Genomic DNA, 19,136 nt, shown 5'->3' on the forward strand with positions numbered 1-19,136 from the left:
GAAAAATTAGCCGGGCCTCCTGGCGGGCGCCCATAGCGCCAGCTAGTCGCAGCTACCCAGGAGGCTGAGGCAAGAAGATCGCTTGAGCCCAGGAGTTTGAGCGAGCTACCATGACGCCACTGCACTGTACCCAGGGTCACAGGGCGAGACTCTGTCTCAAAAAAAAAAAATCCATACAACCCACATACACAAATTTTCCCTTACCTGGCCCACTAACAAAAACCTCACCGCAGCCCCAGCTTTTACTACTGGCTCAGAATACTCAGAAACAAGCAAAGATCCACAGACCATATGACACACCCCCGTGCATCACGTGACGCTTCTCTCACCACAATTCTTCCGCTCGCTTCACATAAGGCGTCTAGACGTCCCTAGCGCAGCAGCCGCGGGCCTCCCTGCGCGTAGGAACTCCGTTTGCGGCCCACGTTGGGCGCTTTTAGCGAGGGCCGCCAGAGGATAAAGCGCAGTGGGTCAGCAGGGTCTGGGGAAAGCAGCCCCGGGCCACTGGGCCCCATGAAGGCGGACCAGAAGTTCCGTGACCGCGCAGTCCGGCGGAGCCGTTAGTCGCGCACGCCGGAAGTGGCCCGTAGGCCGGTCTGAGGCGGTGCCCGCAGTGTGCATCGTCCCTTGGGCAGGCGGCGACATGGAGCCCGGGGCAGCCGAGCTGTATGACCAGGCCTTGCTGGGCATCCTGCAGCACGTGGGCAATGTCCAGGACTTCCTGCGCGTGCTCTTCGGCTTCCTCTACCGCAAGACTGATTTCTATCGCCTGCTGCGCCACCCATCGGACCGCATGGGCTTCCCGCCCGGGGCCGCACAGGCCCTAGTGCTGCAGGTGAGGCGGGCGGGCCTGCGGTCTGGGAAACCGCCGACCCCGGCGCCTGTCCCGACTCCCTGCCCCCGCACGGCCGCTCCTCCAAGCTTTCCCAGCCTATTTTCTCCTTTACCTGGGGCCCTGGGGGTGAGCCTGTGAGAATGGCTTTAGAAATTTGAAGCGTAGATCGGATATCAGGTTATTCTGCTGAGGGAGCAGCCGGGGCCTGCCCAGGACGTCTTGAGGTGTCAGAGGCAGCCAGCCAGCTGTTGAGGGCCCTGCTCAGAATCGCGCAAAGCGCAAACCATACCCGTCACGGTGCTGGGGGCTCCTAGTCAGGGAGTGAAATCCGTGCAGGCCAAACAGGAGGAAGGATATTTACAACAACAGAAACCTGTATCACCATGAACTACCACACACTCTGGAGGTGGCAGGGTTGACAGTGGCTTTGTGTTGATCAGTGGGTGTGGCCGCTTGTTTGAAATGTGACTTCCCAGGTCGAAAACAATCACTGTAATGATTATTAAGTTTTCAGGTGGACTTAAATATAACCCAGGTTAGATATATTGTATGTGTGAAGCGCCATAAGTATTCATTCAGTGAAGTTGCACCTCCGAATGTATCGTAATAGTAAGCAAGCTTTTACTGAATGTAGTTACACTGTCATCTGTCATAGGCACTGGTGGTGTGGCTGTTTAATGGTTTCTCTTTCCTTGTAGAACTTACAGGTAAGGAGAGAAAACACGGGAAGTAGTAGAGAATTCTGCAAGGCCAATTATGTGACAGAACCTATTAGAAGGAAAGGAAATTGATGGTTGAGAAATCAGTATGGTTTTGTAGGTGGGACTTTTGATGAGATTGAGAGAAAGTATTCAGCCAAGCACTTTGAGCCTGTTTGTAGAAACGTGAGAAGATAGAAATGCTGATACCTCCCACAGTGCTCTAGCACTTTACAGTTTATAAAGTGCTTCAAATGTTACCTCCTGAAGTCTTACTGCAGGCTATGGGTTGATCAGGTGTTACTTTCTTCAGTGCCTTCAGGAAAAAAACCAAAGTTTAGAATGTCTCCGTAACTAGTAAGGTAATATGATCAAATGAGGGGTGGGGATGGGGCTCCACTGGGGTTCAATTTCAGAACTTAAGGCTATTCCTTGTCTTTATCAGTGGCCCAGGTGCCATCTGAATGATCAGAGAGCTGTTGGAGGTGGCCTTTAGCAGGACCTTATGGCAGTTTAATGAAGTCCTGTCATTTCATCTTTACAATGCTCTGTGAACTGGATAAGGTTGAACTTGATGTACCAATTCAGCAAGGTTAAGTAATTTGACCAAGAACACACAACTAGTTCATCACAGAGCTGGAACTCAAAACTTTGTTTTTTTGATTCCAAATATTTCTACTGTATCATTTAACCATTCCATAATTGGATAAGAACACTTTTGTCTAGGATGATTGTGTTTTGCAGAAAGGTGTGGAGGAGAAAGGAACATTTACTGAGTGCCTAGTATGTACTAGTATCAGGTGTTTTACATTCTGGGTATTATCTTATTTAACCCTTAACATAACCCAAGACGTTGGTCTTTGTCCTTTTTTTTTTTTTTTGAGACAGAGTCTTGCTCTGTTGCCCGGGCTAGAGTGAGTGCCATGGCGTCAGCCTAGCTCACAGCAACCTCAAACTCCTGGGCTCAAGCAATCCTTCTGCCTCAGCCTCCCAAGTAGCTGGGACTACAGGCATGTGCCACCATGCCCGGCTCATTTTTTCTATATATATTTTTAGTTGTCCATATAATTTCTTTCTATTTTTAGTAGAGACGGGGTCTCACTCTTGCTCAGGCTGGTCTCGAACTCCTGACCTCCAGCAATCCACCCGCCTCGGCCTCCCAGAGTGCTAGGATTACAGGCGTGAGCCACCACGCCCGGCCAAGGTCTTTGTCCTTGTTTCATGATGAACTGACAGAGGTAGTATGCTCATTTATCTGGTAACTATTTATAAAACACCTTGTAGGTTAAGACACTCCTATGGGTTAGGGTTTGGTGACCAGTGTAATGAAGTAGTGGAAGTAGGGAGAAGGGACATAGGAAGGAGAGGGATGAGTCAAAGATGGTCCAAAGTTTCAAACTTGGGTGACTGGCATAATGATAATGCATTAACTTGAACTGTCATCTGGGTTTAGGGGAAAAATTTTAGTTTTAGACGAGTTGAACTTGAAATTGCAAACAGGAGTCCCTGTCCATAGGCTCTTGGAATCACAGGACTAGATCTGGCAGGAGATGGGGCAACTGGAGTGGTCTGAGGGAGAGAGAAGAGCCAAAGGTAGAGGACAGGCCTTGGGGAATGATCACAGTGAAGGGTAGGTAGTAAGTTTCACAGAAACCAAGGTGACAGTCTCCAGCAGATGGTTAAGAGTGGCGTTGTGCTTTCTGGAAGTGATTCTCAACAATCGGCATTGCCCAAGGAACTTTTATTATTTTTATTTTTTTATTTTTTATTTTATTTTTTGAGACAGAGTCTCGCTCTGTCGCCCGGGCTAGAGTGCCATGGCGTCAGCTTAGCTCACAGCAACCCCAAACTCCTGGGCTCAAGCAGTACTCCTGCCACAGCCTCCTGAGTAGCTGGGACTGCAGGTATGTGCCACCATGCCTGGCTGATTTTTTTTTTTCCTATTTTTAGTTGCCTGGCTAATTTTTTCTATTTTCTTAGTAGAGACAGGGTCTCGCTCTTGCTCGGACTGGTCTTGAACTCCTGCGCTCAAGCAATCCTGCCACCTCAGCCTCCCAGAGTGCTAGGATTACAGGTGTGAACCATCATGCCTGGTTGCCCAAGGAACTTTTAAAAACACATAGTCCCTGGATATCTTGGTTGGGTAGATGAGGGTGAATCCTGGGAACCTGGTCTTTTATCCACAGAAGCTCATTTGGCAGGAGGCTTGTAAAGGTGATTTCTATTTTTTTTTTTTTTTTTTTTGAGACAGAGTCTCACTCTGTTGCCCAGGCTAGAGTCAGTGCCGTGGCGTCAACCTAGCTCACAGCAACCTCAAACTCCTGGGCTCAAGGGATCCTCCTGTCTCAGCCTCCCGAGTAGTTGGGACTACAGGCATGCACCACCATGCCCGGCTAATTTTTTCTATATATATATATTTTTAGCTGTCCATATAATTTCTTTCTATTTTTAGTAGAGATGGGGTCTCACTCTTGCTCAGGCTGGTCTAGAACTCCTGAGCTCAAACGATCCGCCCACCTCGGCCTCCCAGAGTGCTAGGATTACAGGCGTGAGCCACCACGCCCGGCCGTGATTTCTATATTGGCAACGATTTTGTTGTGGGTAGGACACTACACTATTGAATCAGATTGAGTGACTTGGTACCAGCACAGCTCTCCTGACCCCCTCCCCGTACTCATCTGCCTCTTTTTTAAAATTTTTTTATTTACTTATTTTTTTGGTAGAGATGGGGTCTCGCTCTTGCTTAGGCTGATCTCGAACTCCTGAGCTCGAACGATCCACCACTTCGGCCTCCAAAGTGCTAGGGTTACTGGTGTGAGCCACCGCACCCGGCCTCATCTGCCTCTTAATAGTTTTCTTTTTCTGCATAAGACTCTTTTCTGTGGCTCTGCTAAAATCAGGCAGAGAGGGTTTGGATGGCAGTGTTGGGCTTCACCATTCTGGAACTTGAAAGCTTTCCCCTGCTATTTCGGAGAGTGGACTGTTGGTATAGTGTAAGGCTTCTCATACTTTTCCTACTAACTCTAAAGGACTTGCATGGTCTAGATGCACAGCTTGAATAATGCTCAGCAGGAATGATGTATGTGAAAATTGTATTCCACTTCAAAATTACGTTAGCATGTTTTAAGACAAGAAGAGTTTAGAATGACATGCCATTCATTGCATTTGACAAATCTGTGTTCTGGAGTTGAATTTGAGAAGTGTTGCTTAGGAGAAGTCCTCGACATGAGAATTGAGAAAGCTGACTATATCCTATTCCTTATGCAACTTGTTGGGAAATTTTGGGAGAGTCATTTCACATCTTATCAGCTGAGATGGTTAATCAGAAGTCACAGATTGTAGGTCTTTTCTAGCTCTGAGATTTTGTGACTTTAAATGAGTACTGAGAACATGTAGAGATTAAGGTGTCCATAGTGATGTGAGAGAGCTTCCTAGTGGTGGGGATAGACAAGTCAGAGGAAGCTGGATGTACTGAGTGAACAGAGGCAGTGGACATCGTGAGGACCATTAGGTTTTGAGGGCCTGGGTGAGTCCAGTGTTAGAAGTCCCAGGTGTTATGAGAGAGTCCTTGTTGTTGCTTTGCTCTTGTGGAGTTAAGATGAAGACCCGGGGCATCAGGAGGATGAGCAGCTCTCAGGGCAAAGGACCCAAAGTGTTGGAAACATGGATGTTAGAAGTGAGTCAAGGCTTCAGATTATCTACAGAAGTACAAGTGGGTCTGGTGTCGTTTCCAGTTTTTAACCTTTAGGATTTTATTGATTTTCCTCTGCCTACATCATCTCCTTGCAGTTTGGTGCTTCCCAGGTAATTTTTTACTTTTTTCTTTTGCTGGCTGGACCTTGGGTAAGTTGCTTAATCTTTTCAAGCCTTATTTTTCCTCATCTTTGAAATGTTGATGCTGTCATCTTCACAGGATTTTTGTGAGGGTCATGAGAGAATGTTTGTAGAAGCATTTGGCACAGTTCATATGTTAGCACCCTTTTGTTCTGTCCTCCTGTGCAGCCCACAGAACGTTGTTATTTGATACCTGTCTGCATTCTAGCCCTTTGGACTCTGACTCCCACCCATTTTCCCAGGTTGATCTGTCATCCTTCTTCCCTCTAGCTACTGCAGGAACTCTTGCTGTTTCTTTGAGTGTATTCTGGAGCTGTGGCATTTTCTCCAGTGGTTTCCTATGGAAGATGTGCCCCTCATTCAAGGTCTGATTGAGATTCTCTTTGTTCCAAGAAGGCTCCTTAGATTTCTTTTATCAGAAATGCTCATTGCCACCTACAGTCTGACAGGGTATCAAGGGATCCATCATACCCCACTTGTAACAGAGTTTCATGTGTGGGTCTATCTTGACTGTACTTTTTTGGTGGAAAGGTCTCAGCACCTTCCTGGGTGTGACTGTGTCCTAGAAAAGGTTAAGGACTTGTCTACATACCAGAATTTTGAGTTCTTAGAAGGCAGGAGTTGTCATTTTTTTTTTTTTTTTTTTTTCTTTCGTTTTTACTGGCAGGATCAACCAGGTAATGGACCTGTCATTTTGATTTTTTTTTGTGTGTGTTCCTTGCACATTGTAGGCACATAGTGGATGTTTATTGAATTGAATGCCCATACCTCCCTTCAGGCCTTGCTATTTGGTGAAAGATAGCAGCAGTTCAGTAAGCCTCGTGCATTTTGTGGATTGAAATTCAACATTTTCATCTTTTATTTGTGAGTCTGAATTTTTGGTGCCTTTATAGCCCACAGTACCAGGTCAGTGTGTTCTTTGCATTGTGAACAAGACTGTTTGGGGTCTGTAAAAATAATGACAGCTAAGATCGTCTAGCTATGCGTCCTTGAGGTATTGTAAATATTGGTAGCCTTGGCTTGTAAATTTTTGATTTTGGAACCCTGCTGTTAAAAAGAGCGTTTTCCTGTCAGCTTTTGGTGAAATTGCGGGGCATTTCCATTTTGCCAATGGGAAAACTTTTTGGCCTACTGCTTTCTGGTTTTTTCCTTACCAGCTTTTGCCACATTTCTATAGAACGTGTGGTACTTTGCTGGGCAGATGAACTGATTGCTGGATTACTGTTTGATTTTAGGTATTCAAAACCTTTGACCACATGGCCCGTCAAGATGATGAGAAGAGGAGGAAGGAACTTGAAGAGAAAATCAGAAGAAAGGAAGAGGAAGAGGCCAAGGCTGTGGCCGCTGCAGCCGAGAAGGAGCTGGTCCCAGTACCAGTCCAGGAAATAGAGATTGACCCTACCACAGAATTGGGTGGATCTCTGGAAGAGAAAGTGCAGCCTCCAGGCACACAGGACACTGTGCAGGAGGTTGCCCATGACTCAGAGGAGGCAGAGGCTCCAGGAGCAGTGGCTGATGCTTCTGAAGTCCCTAGGGAACCACAAGCTCTTCCCAGGTAGGAATTCCTGTTTTGCAGCTTGCTGCTTTCTTGAGTGACATCTGGTAGAGGGGTTTGTCCATTATTCATTCTTATTTTGTAACACACCAATTCTTTATCTCAGCATTTATTTAGCTCTTAATATTTGCAAACTGCATTACAGTCCTTCTGTTACATAGGATGGGAAGTCATTTGGCTTCAGTTTTCTTTCTTTTGCTCCCTTATAAGGTAAGGTAATACTCTGTTGACAGTCATACAACTAGTTAAGAGCCAGAGCCAGAATTTGAGCACTTGGCTCTTCCCACAAAGACCTGACTTTCTCTGTGTATAGAAAGTTAGCCTCAGTGTCCAGAGTCTTTTGTGTTTTTCTCCCTGCAGGAGCACTGCTGGGATCCTCCCACCGTGCTTGAGGTATAATGAACACCCGAGGAGGCAGTCTTACATAGACTGGATTCACATCCTGGCTCTGCCACTTCCTGAATGTATTACCTTGGGCAAGCAATATAACTTTTTTGTGTGTTGGTTTTCTACTTTGTAAAGTGGAAGTGATAATTATAGTACCAGCCTTTTTAGCCCTTATTGGGCTATTGTGAATAAAATGAACCAGTGGTCAAACACCTAATGAGTGGTAGTGCTTGAGTATGATACAGAGTTTCCCTGTCCTGTACTTAGACTCATTTTTCAAGAGTTATGTTTCCCGGCTACTCTAAACTTAGTTATGCAGTCCTCCCCTGCAGTCTGAGTAAGAGGATCTGGTACATCCTGTGTGGGAATTTTGGCATTATCTGCCAGATAGTGATCCTCCTGGCCTACTTTGTTTTTAGGAAAATCTACTTTCTTTCTTCTTTGGTAGGACTTGTTCCCCTGCTACCTTGACTGCTCTTTCTGTTCTTCCCACTCTTTGCCCTCTCTCTCTGACCTGTTTTTGGAGAGTTTTTGAATTTAGTTTCTAGTTAAGGAAGCAAAGTGAACACCTTGGAATGACTGCTAAAATATGGAGTAAGAGAAACTAAGTTTTGTAAAGATAGGATGGGGCAAGACTGCGTAGTCTTAAAGGCCAAGCTAAATAATGGAGTTCAGAGAAAACAATTGTTAAATGGGTGAACCAAGTTGAAGGAGAAGGTGAGGAGATCTTGAGTATGGATCTCTGATTGAGAAGGGACAAAATAAAGGTTTAGAGTCTGGAAGTGGGAGGCATTGGGTGGGGAGGGTAGAGATCTATTATTTCCCTTTAGCTTGAAGAACTTTTTTTAAATATTGCTTTTAGTGCCTGACTGCTGGTAATGAATTCTTTCAGCTTTTGTTTACTGAAAATGTCTTTATTTCATCTTCCATTTCTGAGAATACTTTTGCCAGATATAGAATTTCAGGTTGATGCTTTTTTCCTTTCAGCATTTTAGAGAATATCATTCTGTTGTTTTCTGGCTTGCTTTGTTTCTGACGAGAAGTGAGTAGGCATTCTTTGTTCCCCTGTATGTGATATATCCCCATTCCTTACCCCTCAGCTGCTTTTAAGATATTCTGTTTATCATTAGTTTTAACAGTTTGATTATAATTTGCTCTGGTGTGGTTTTCTTTGTGTTTTTACTGCTTAGGGACTTTTGAGCTTTTTTCAGGCTCTCTCCTCCCTGCCCCCTTAAGTCTCTTTTCTCTTTGTACTTCCTTTGGAATAGTTTCTATTGCCCTGTCTTCAAGTTTACTGTCTTTTCTCCTTTAGTCTCTAGTCTTTAGTTAAACTCATCTAGTAAATTTTTAATTTCAGAGGTTGTTGGGTTTTTTTTTTTTGTTTGTTTGTTTTTGAGACAGGGTCTTGCCCTGTTGCCCAGGGTGGAGTGCAGTGGCCTTATCACAGCTTACTGCAACCTCGGACTTCAGGGCTCAAGTGATCCTCCTGCCTCAGCCTCCTGAATGCTAGTACTACAGGCACGTACCACTATGCCTGGCTAATTTTTCTATTTTTTGTAGAGGCAGGATCTTGCTCTTGCTCAGGCTGGTCTTAAATTCCTAGCCTCAAGTGATCCTCCTGTCTCAGCCTCCCAGAGTGCTAGGATTACAGGTGTGAGCCACTGCGCCTGGCCTCAGATATTGTATTCTTCATCTCTGCAAGTTCCTTTTGACTCTTTCTTATGGCTTGTTTCTATCCTTGTTTTCCTTTAAATTCTTTAGTGTATTTATTGTAGCTATTTAAAGTCTTTATCTGCTAATTTCATTATCTCTGTCATTTCTTGGTTTGTCTCTATTGACTAAGTTTTCTCCTGATTTGGGAATCACATTTTCTTTCTTCTTTAAATGTCTGGTAATTTTTGATTGGATGCTAGACATTATGAATGCTATGTTGTTGAGTCTCTGGATTTTGTTTTCTTCCTTCAAAGATTGTGCAGTTTTGTTCTTACAGGCAGTTAATTTATTTGCAGATCAACATGGTCTTTTAGAAGCTTATTTTTTTTAGCTTTGTTAAGGTGTTTCTAGGGTACCTTTATTCCAGGGCTAGTTTATTCTTCTAAGACATGGCCTTTTTGGGGATCTCTCCGGAATGCTCCAGCTGTTCAGTGAAGTCTTTTCCATTCTGGCTGTTTGAAAGCTGAACATCTTCCAGCCCTGTGTGAGCCCTAGAAATTGTCAAAGTCAGTTATCTAGGAGTTGTCGTCCCTGTCTCATGGAGTCACACTTTACACATGTGCAGTTTAGTATTCAGCCAATGACTCTAGGGGACCCTGTGCAATTTTCTGGGGTTCTTTCTATGTTTAGCTACTTCTTAGCAGTAGTACTTCTATAAAATAATAAGAGAATGAAGACTGAATATATAAAGATGTTTGTCTTAATCTGGTCAGTCTGCTATAACAAAATACTATAGCTTGGTGGCTTACAGACATTTATTGCTTACTGTTCTGGAGGCTTGAGGTCCAGGATCAAGTTGCTAGCAGATTCACTGTCTGGTTAGGGCCCACTTTCTGGTTCATAGGCCATCTTTCTGTGTCCTCATATAGTAGAAGGGGTGAAAGAGCTCTCTCAAGTCTCTTTTATAAAGGTATTCTAATACCTTTGTATTGGGGTTAAGATTTAACATGAATTTTGGGGCACAAACATTCAATCTAGCATTAACTTCAGTTTTATTTATTCCAGCATTATTTATGTCAGCAAAATTTTGGAAGACTGCTGAGTTTGTATAGTAAGGGAATAGATAAATACATTTATAAACTGTGTTTACTTAATTTATTTTTTTTTAGAGACAGGGTTTCATTCTGTCACTCAGGCTGTAGTACAGCGATCATAGCTCCCTGCAGCCTTGAATTCCTGGACTCACATGAAATGATCCCCTGGCTCAGCTTCCTGGCTCAGCCTCCTGAGTAGCTAGCACTGTAGGCGTGTGCCACCATGCCTGGCTGTTTTAAAAAATGTTTTGTAGAGACTGGGTCTTGCTATGTTACCCAGGCTGGTCTCAAACTCCTGGCCTCAAGTCATCGTCCTGCCTTGGCCTCCCAAGGTTCTGAGATTACAGGCATGAGCCACCATGCCTGGCTTTTTTTTTTTTTTTTTTTTTTGAGACAGAGTCTCACTCTGATGCCCGGGCTAGAGTACCATGGCGTCAGCCTAGCTACAGCAACCTCAAACTCCTGGGCTCAAGCAATTCAACTGCCTCAGCCTCCCGAGTAGCTGGGACTACAGGCATGTGCCACCACACCTGGCTAATTTTTCTATATATATTTTTAGCTGTTCATATAATTTCTTTCTATTTTTAGTAGAGATGGGGACTCGCTCTTGCTTAGGCTGGTCTCGAACTCCTGAGCTCAAACAATCCGCCCGCCTCGGCCTCCCAGAGTGCTAGGATTACAGGCGTGAGCCACCGCACCCGGCCATGCCTGGCCTTTATAAAATGTTTTTAAGGATTACTGACTTGGATATTGTGATGGTCATTTTTGTGGGTCAATTTGGCTAGGCTCTAGTCCCCAATTATTCAATCAAATACTCATCTGGGTGTTGCTGTGATGGTATTTTTTAGCTGTGATTAAAGTCCATAATCATGTAATCCTAGCACTCTGGGAGGCCGAGGCGGGTGGATCGCTCGAGGTCAGGAGTTCGAGACCAGCCTGAGCAAGAGCGAGACCCCGTCTCTACTAAAAATAGAAATTATATGGACAACTAAAATATATATACACAAAAAATTAGCCGGGCATGGTGGCGCATGCCTGTAGTCCCAGCTACTCGGGAGGCTGAGGCAGTAGGATCGCTTAAGCCCAGGAGTTTGAGGTTGCTGTGAGCTAGGCTGACGCCACGGCACTCACTCTAGCCCGGGCAACAGAGTGAGACTCTGTCTCAAAAAAAAAAAAAAAAAGTCCATAATCAGTTGACTTTAAGTAAGGGTGATTGTCCTAGGTGATCTGAGTGGGCCTGATCCATCAGCTGAAAGCCTGAAAAGTAGAGCAGAGGCTCCCCTGAAGCAGAAGAAATTCCTCCTGTGGACAGCAGTTGCACTAATTTTCTGGAGAGTTCCACAGTGGCCTGCCATGTGGATTTTGGACTGGTCTAGCTAGCCAATCATGTAAGCCAATTCCTTGCAATAAATCTCTTAGAAATAGTCATTGCTTGGTATCATGGGGAATGGATTCCAGGACCCCTCCCCGGATACCAACATATTTGCTCAGATCTCTTATATAAAATGGTATAGTATTTGGCATATGACATATGCATATGCTCCCATATACTTTAAATCATCTCTAGGTTACTTATAATCCCCAATACAATCTAAATGCTATGTAAATAGTTGTTATACTGCATTGTTTAGGAAATAATGACAAGAAAATGTCTGTACATATTCAGTATCGATGAAAGCATCCATTTTTGGGGGAATATTTTCAATCTGCTTTTGTTGAATCTGCAGATGCAGAACCCATGGATGTGAAACTCATGAATATTGAGGGCTGATTGTATCTATTTCTGGTTCTGTTTCTTTGGTTGAACCTTGACTTACACAGATATTTTTATGATATAATATTAAGTGAGAAGAGGATTCCAACTGCACAGTTTAATATCAAATTGGAAAAACATTTAAGATTATATATATGCAGAGAAAAAGCCTGGAAGGTAATAAATTATCAATAGTGGTAATCACAGTAGTGGAATTATGATTGTTCTTCATTTTCATCTTTGTCCATTACTCTGTTTTCTCTCCCCTCCGTGCCTGCCTGCCTGCCTGCCTTCCTTCTTTCCTTCTTTCATTTCTTTTTTTTTCTTTCTTTGACAAGATCTCACTCTCTGTCACCTGGGCTAAGTGCAGTGGAGTCATGATAGCTCACTGCAACCTCACACACCTGGGCTCAATGATCCTCCTGCCTCAGCCTCCTGAGTAGCTGGGATGATAGGTGTGTGCCACCATGCCTTGCTAATTTTTTTTTTTTTTTTAAATTTTTGTAGAGATGGGTTCTCCCTCTGTTGCTCAGGCTGATCTTGAACTCCTGGCCTCAAACAATCTTCCTATCTCGGCCTCCCAAAGTGCGAGGATTATAGGTGTGAGCCACTGTACCTGGCCTATTTTCTAGTTTTTCGACAATGAGCATACATTTTGTTTTATTAATTTTTTGCATTCCTTTTATAATTTCTAAAATATTTAAAAAGGGCATTTATTTTTGGTTCTGAGTAATAGACTAGAATAGTTATCTTCCTGTCTTGTAGGGACCCTAATTTTTAAATTCTTGAACCAATGAGTTGTGTTCCGGATTAGAATTAGAGTTAGTTTTGCGAGTTCTACCGTGGTAATAAGTTTAAAATGTGGAGACTTGGATGTGTTTCAGGAAAGTTAACCTTTCTGCTTGGTAGCTGTCTAGTGTTGCTGTAAAGCAATACCAGAGACTGGGTAATTTATAAAGAAAAGAGGTTTAGGCCAGGCATGGTGGCTCACGCCTGTAATCCTAGCACTCTGGGAGGCCGAGGTGGGAGGATCGCCTGAGGTCAGGAGTTCAAGACCAGCCTGAGCAAGAGTGAGACCCTGTCTCTACTAAAAATAGGAAGAAATTAGGTGGGCGTGGTGGTGAGCGCTTGTAGTCCCAGTTAGTCAGGAGGCTGAGGCAGGAAGATCACTTGAGCCCAGGAGTTTGACATTACTGTGAGCTAGGCTGATGCCATGGCACTCTAGCCGGGGCAACAGAGCAAGACTCTGCCTCAAAAAAAAAAAAAAGAAAAAAAGAAAGAAAAACAAAGAAAGGAAAGAGGCTCATGGTTCTGTAGGCTGTGGAAGAAGAGCATGGTGCTTCATGTTTCTTGTGAGGGCTTCAGGCTGCTTCCACTCATGGTGCGAGGCAAAGTGGAGCGGGCCTGTGCAGAGATCACATAGTGAGAGAGGAAAACAGAGAGGGGAGGGAGGTGTCAGGCTTTTTTTAAACAGCCAGCTCTTGTGGGAACTAATAAAAGAACTCACTCCCCATCCCCAGGGAGAGCATTAATCCATTCATGAGGAGTCTACCCCCATGACTTAAACACCTCCCATTAGGCCCCATGTCCAACACTGGGATCAGATTTCAACGTGAGGTTTGAAAGGACACAAACATCCAAACTGTAGCAGTAGCCTTCACTCCTTCAGATTCGACTGGTACTGCAAGAATCCTGATCATCTAGCACTTCAAGGACTGGAACATTCTTAGCCTTCAATTACTAGTTTTCCATGAACAAAACAGGAAGTTGTGGCATAGATCTCTAGTTACACCTGCAATGCAGTTTTTTAGCAGATCTGAATATGGAATGTGAAAGACCATCCTTTTCCTTGTTCTGCATGTAGCTGTACCCCAAGTTCCTCCATCGGTGTACACGATGGAGCTGCAGTTCTGTTGTTGAGTAATTTAAGATAGTTACTCTTTAAAAGACCACACAGAAGCCCATTCTGGGCGTTCTGTCTGAAATCAGTTACCTAGGGTCTAGATCTTAGATTGCTGATTTCTGATGACTCCTGTTTGACACATTTGCTGGTGGTTCTACCCCGTATTAGGCACACACTTCCTTCTGTTATTCTACAGTAAAGTCACATCATATGCTTACTTAATTTTAAAAATTCAGCATAGGTGCCGGGGGAAAAAAATTAAACAGGGTAATAAAAATTTATGCATTTATATTTTATATGTATTTTTATTATAAGCTATTAATTATATACAACATAATTTCTTTGTTTCGTGTTTTATTAAAGTATAATTTACATAACAGTACAATTTACTCTTTTTGGACAGGTTATGACTTTGGACAAATATAGTCTTGTAGCCACCACCACAGTAAAGACAGATGACATTTCTATTAGCACTCGACTCCATTGTGCCTCTTTATAGTCATCTCCTGTTCCCACTTCCAGGCCCTGGCAACCTTGGACCTGTGTTCTGCCCTAAAGTTTTTGCAGTATGTGTTGTTATTTATACATAATTATGTACAGATCTCATTCACAGTATTTTTTGGGTGATTTGGGGGAAATTTGAGGGAAATTTTATCTTGACCTAATTTCACGATTACTCTGTTTTTAGCACCTCCCCAACTAGTAAGCCACAAATGCCCTGAATTTTATTCTTGTTCCTGCACTCCTGCTGCCAGGACGCACCAAATGAAGATCAGAAATGCTTCCACCCCAGTGTTTATTCCTCAGAGGAGAGAGAGAATTTGTGCATACAGAAATTTCCCTGTTTGCTGATAGCTTTGGAGTATGTGCTTACATTCTGTAAGGATACTTTACAGTTTTTAGAGTTGTCCATAGTAAAGACTTTGTAAAATGTGCTGTTTGAGTCTTAATGTTTATGTTGTATTAATACTTGACTGGGTGATCAGTGCCTATAGACATGATTAATACTGTGGAAGGAGTGAGGGGCACAAAGTCTGCAGCACCTTATGTTATAGTCACGAATCACTACCTCTCAAGAGCTGCCTGTTAGGGTTCACCTCTTGGATTCCATCACAGTAGGGTCTGGTGTTGGTTTCCTTGGCATAGGCTGTCGGATGTCAACAGTCATAGCACCTGCAGTTCAGGCTCTCGACCTGCAGGTGTTGCTATAGGCAGCGGGATGATGACTTTGCATTTGCTGGTGCTGACGAAAATCTCTAATAGGGTTCTGGGCTTTTCCTTTTATAAATCACTCACAGAATTCTTTAAAAAAGAGAAAGGCGGGAAAAGTAGTAATAAGAATGTCAGTTACTGCCTAGAAACAGTTTTCTTTGTCCTGAGTGCTGGGACTGGGTGTCTTTTTTTCCTTGGATGATGGACAGAGTACCCCTATGCTGTTGGTGTTGAATAGGCAACGCTGTGGGCCCTTGTGCAACCAGGCTTTCCCTCCTGCCCTGGACGGGGAAGCAGAGTAGTGGCAGCAAAGAGGGTATCATGGAACTGCTTGACAAGCCTGGTCAAGCATGGTATCTGAGGAAACTGTTCAGTATATTCTCTTGCTTTGGGTGCTGTGGCCTTTGTGCCCCATCTGTTACAGGGATCTAGGTGCTTCTTGGGAAGGGAATGGCATTATTTGGAAGAGATATTTCAGCTTTCCTAATAATGTCCATGGCAGATACTTAAGCTTCTTCAGGCTTTTCCCTCCTCACGTGGCCTCCCCAGTTGTGGGCGCTCTTCATTTTCCTTGACACTCTTGTCTATTTCCACCTCATCAGCAAAGTCTTCCCAGCACTCCGTCCCTCTACTCTTCCAGTAGGTAGCTGTGCCTCCTCTGTGTGTACACTCCTTTTCACCTTGTTTCTTTATGGCTGGCTGTTCCTGCATCATCAGTTATTGGGGACAGAGATTTACTCTGCTTTTCTCACCTCCTAGCCCTGTGTGAAGTGATCACTTCAGTGCATGCTGGGTTCTATTTCTTAGTGTCTCTTTGGTTTTGCTTACTGTCTTAGTCAGCTTGGGCTGCTATAACAAAAATACCATAGCCTGGTGGCTTATAAATAACAGACATTTGTAATATGCAATTCTGGAGGTTGGAAGGCCAAGGTGCCAGCATGTCTGGTGAGGGCCCACTTCTTGGTTCATAGACCTCTGTCTTCTCGCTGAGTCCTCACATGGCAGATGGGGCAAATGCCTCTTTTATACGGGCACTAATCCCATTCATGACCCGTTATCCCCAAAGTCCCCACCTCCAAATATCATCACCTTTGAGGTTAAGACTTCAACATATGAATGGGGGGACACAAACATTATTCTATAGCACTAACCCACTTATCATGACATCTGTGCCCCTTGATGTCCCTCAGGTGGGCTATCAGGAGAACAGAAAGGAGCCTGTACTCGGCCTGGGACTTCTCTCCGTGTGCAGTCTCACACTGCCTGAGAAAGTTGGGTTCCGTGGTTTGTCTTTAAGCAGATTCTTCCTTTGCTAATTGAGGCTTTTTCAGGTGCCCATTGCAGGAGGCCCCATTATAGAGCCATGGGGGCATAATCAGAGTACCCATCCCATAGACTATGGTGAGGATTGAATGAGGTAAATCCTTAAGAACTGCTTAGTGTGATTCTGATGGAGTGAACACTCAAGTAATCACTAGCTATTATTATTTCTCTTAAAAAGAAAAAAGATTTTCATTTTCTTTCTGACTACACTGAATGTACAATATTTGGAAAATACAGACAAGTATATAAAGAAAGAAAAAAAAATCCCAACCACTCCCTACTAACTTTTTGGGATATTTTCTTTAGTTTTTCTTATGCATATAAACATGCATACATATATATATTTCTAAAACTCTCTTACACTGTGCCTTCTTTTTTGCTGAACGTTGTATCCTAAGCATTTCCTGCATTCCTTTTGCTGATTTTGAATTTGTGGTATATGCTGCTGAGCGTTGTGTGCCTAAAGTTGCTCTTGTTCTTGGACAAGGGTGTTTGCTGGATATTATACAAGGAGAGAGAAGAAGGAATAGAAAGCCAGGGGTTGAGGGATGTCTGCCTGTTTCCCTTTAGATTCAGCCATCTGTGGACCACGCCTCATCTTGTGTCATAGCTGCTATTGCATCTTTCCAATGATTTACTCTGAAACTGCTCCTTGTTTAAGGAAGCTCAGGTGTAAGAGGTCTCCAAAGGATTTGATTTAAATCACAAGTCAGGAAAACCTGATTTAGGTTGTTAGGAGGACTTTTTTCTCTCTAGAAACATTGCATTTTTGTTTTTTATTTTGCAATTTATTTTGTTTTTATTTTGCAGTGAAGGTTGTAGCCTTCACTTTTAGAAAGTAGTGGTTTATTTTGAGATTGTTGGATATTGAAGGTAAGTAAGAAAACGACCTGGAATCCTAATTGTCAGAGTTGGAGGGGTCTCAGGGTTGGGGAGGAAGAAGAGGTGTATAGAATCACCTGGGGGGGTGAGTTCCTCTGGAAAAAATGTGTATTTCAAAATACTGAGAACCAATGATCTGCTTCCTTTTTACAGATGAGGAAATTGAGATGTACAATGGTCTAGTGATTTGCTTAAAATCATACAGTTAGAAGGTGAGGCCAGAGAGTTGTTGGGAATTGAAGCAATACTCTACCTCAGTGGGCTAAACACGGATGTATTTGCTTTGCTGTATTAAGAAAAAAGCAACTATTACCAGACTTTCTGAGATACATTTTTTAAAACTAACCAACTTCTTTTAAAATAAGCAACCTCTATTTAATATTTTTCTCATAGCAATAGTTACATTTTTATGCTGGTGTGTTTTTTTAATATTGAAAAGGTAACATATGTACCTCACAAAAATTTACTAGGCAGAATTTAAAAAACAAACCATAGTAGAGAGAAGAATATGACTCTTCTTGTGCTGTGCTCACTACCTAATCGCAGCAATAGCCCACTTCTCTCCCTCCTGTGTTATTTTGAAACAAATTCTCATATCCTTTTATCTGTAAATGTTTTCAGCCAGTGTTTAAACTTCCAGTTTTCTCAGATGTCCTAATTATTTTTTAAAAAGGGTTGTGTACAAATAAGGCTCCAAACACCCATGGCTCATACTTGACCTCTGTTTTTCTCTTTTTCATTTCCTTGAAATTTGTTTGTTAAAAGAAACCACGTTGTTCATTTAAAAGTTCCCTCTGTCTGGATTTTTTTTTTTTGTGAGAGAGGGCCTCACTCTGTCATCCAGGCTGGAGTGCAGTGGCACGATCATAGCTCACTGCAGTCTCAAACTCCTGGACGCAGGCAATCTCTTGCCTCAGCCTCTGGGGTAGCTGGTACTACAGGCATGTGCCACCACATCTGCTAATTTTTAAAAAAATTTTGTAGAGATGGGTGTCTCTCTGTGTTGCCCAAGCTGGTCTTCAAACTCCTGGCCTTAAGCGATCCTCCTGCCTCAGTGTCCCAAAGTTCTGGAATTACAGGTGTGAGCCACCGTGGCTGGCCCTCTGTCTGGATTTTGCTGATGGTTATCTGTGGTGTGATTTAGCATGTCCTCTGTCCTATTTTCCGGGTAATATATATTTTTTTTTAATGTAAATGTTTTTCCAACATCACACACTGGTAGCAATGGATTAGGATTTGAGCCCAGGTAAATTACACTCATAAGCCAGAGCTGTTAATTACAACTTTTATTTATTTATTTAATTTATTTCAGAATATCATGGGGGAACAAATGTTCTATTACATGGATTGCTTTTGTACTGCTTGAGTCAAAGTTGTAAGTGTGCCCATCACCCAGATAGTGTACATTGTACCCGTTAGATATGATTTCAACCATCCCCTTCTCCCGCCTCCCACCTGCATGATTTCCATTGAGTTTTCCTTCCATCTGTGCACATAAGTGCTGATTGGTTCGTTCCAATTTAATAGTAAGTACATTTGGTGTTTGTTTTTCCATTTTTGCAATACTTCACTTAGGAGGATGGCCCCCCATTCCATTCAGATTGTTGCAAAAGGTATTAATTCATTTTTTTTAATGGCTGAGTAGTACTCCATACACCACATTTTATTAATACAGTCATGAATTGATGGACACTTGGGTTGATTCTACATCTTTGCAATTGTGATAGGGTAACATTTTTGAAAGTTAGGAGAGTATATAATGGAAGTGAGTTCTTTCTAGAAATGACTGTTGTTAATAGCTCCTTTTGTAAAATTTTTATATTATATATGTATATGTATTTTTTCACTATTTTATATGGTACACACATACACAAAAAAACACATCTGTGCTGACTTTGTCACATCCCCGGAATGTACTGTGAACACTTGCATTTGAAAAGCAGCTGACACTGAGTACTTCCTGTTGCAGGGCACCCTTCCCCTTAGGGTAGCATAGGTGTTTTACTG

The 19,136-nt window shown here is 43.1% G+C and overlaps 1 protein-coding gene across 1 annotated transcript in view; it reads left to right on the forward strand.

Annotated features, from left to right (window-relative positions):
• The first annotated feature begins 595 nt into the window (after positions 1-595).
• Positions 596-19,136, forward strand: part of NUDCD3 (NudC domain containing 3) — a 94,160-nt gene continuing 75,619 nt past the window's right edge. Inside the window, exons 1-2 of the mRNA XM_069461739.1 lie at positions 596-835; positions 6,603-6,922. Coding sequence (XP_069317840.1) covers positions 644-835; positions 6,603-6,922 — 512 coding nt within the window. The 5' untranslated portion in view covers positions 596-643. The remainder of the gene's footprint in view (positions 836-6,602; positions 6,923-19,136) is intronic.

Source organism: Eulemur rufifrons, chromosome 29 (genome assembly GCF_041146395.1).
Source record: "Eulemur rufifrons isolate Redbay chromosome 29, OSU_ERuf_1, whole genome shotgun sequence".
Lineage (NCBI taxonomy): Eukaryota > Metazoa > Chordata > Mammalia > Primates > Lemuridae > Eulemur > Eulemur rufifrons.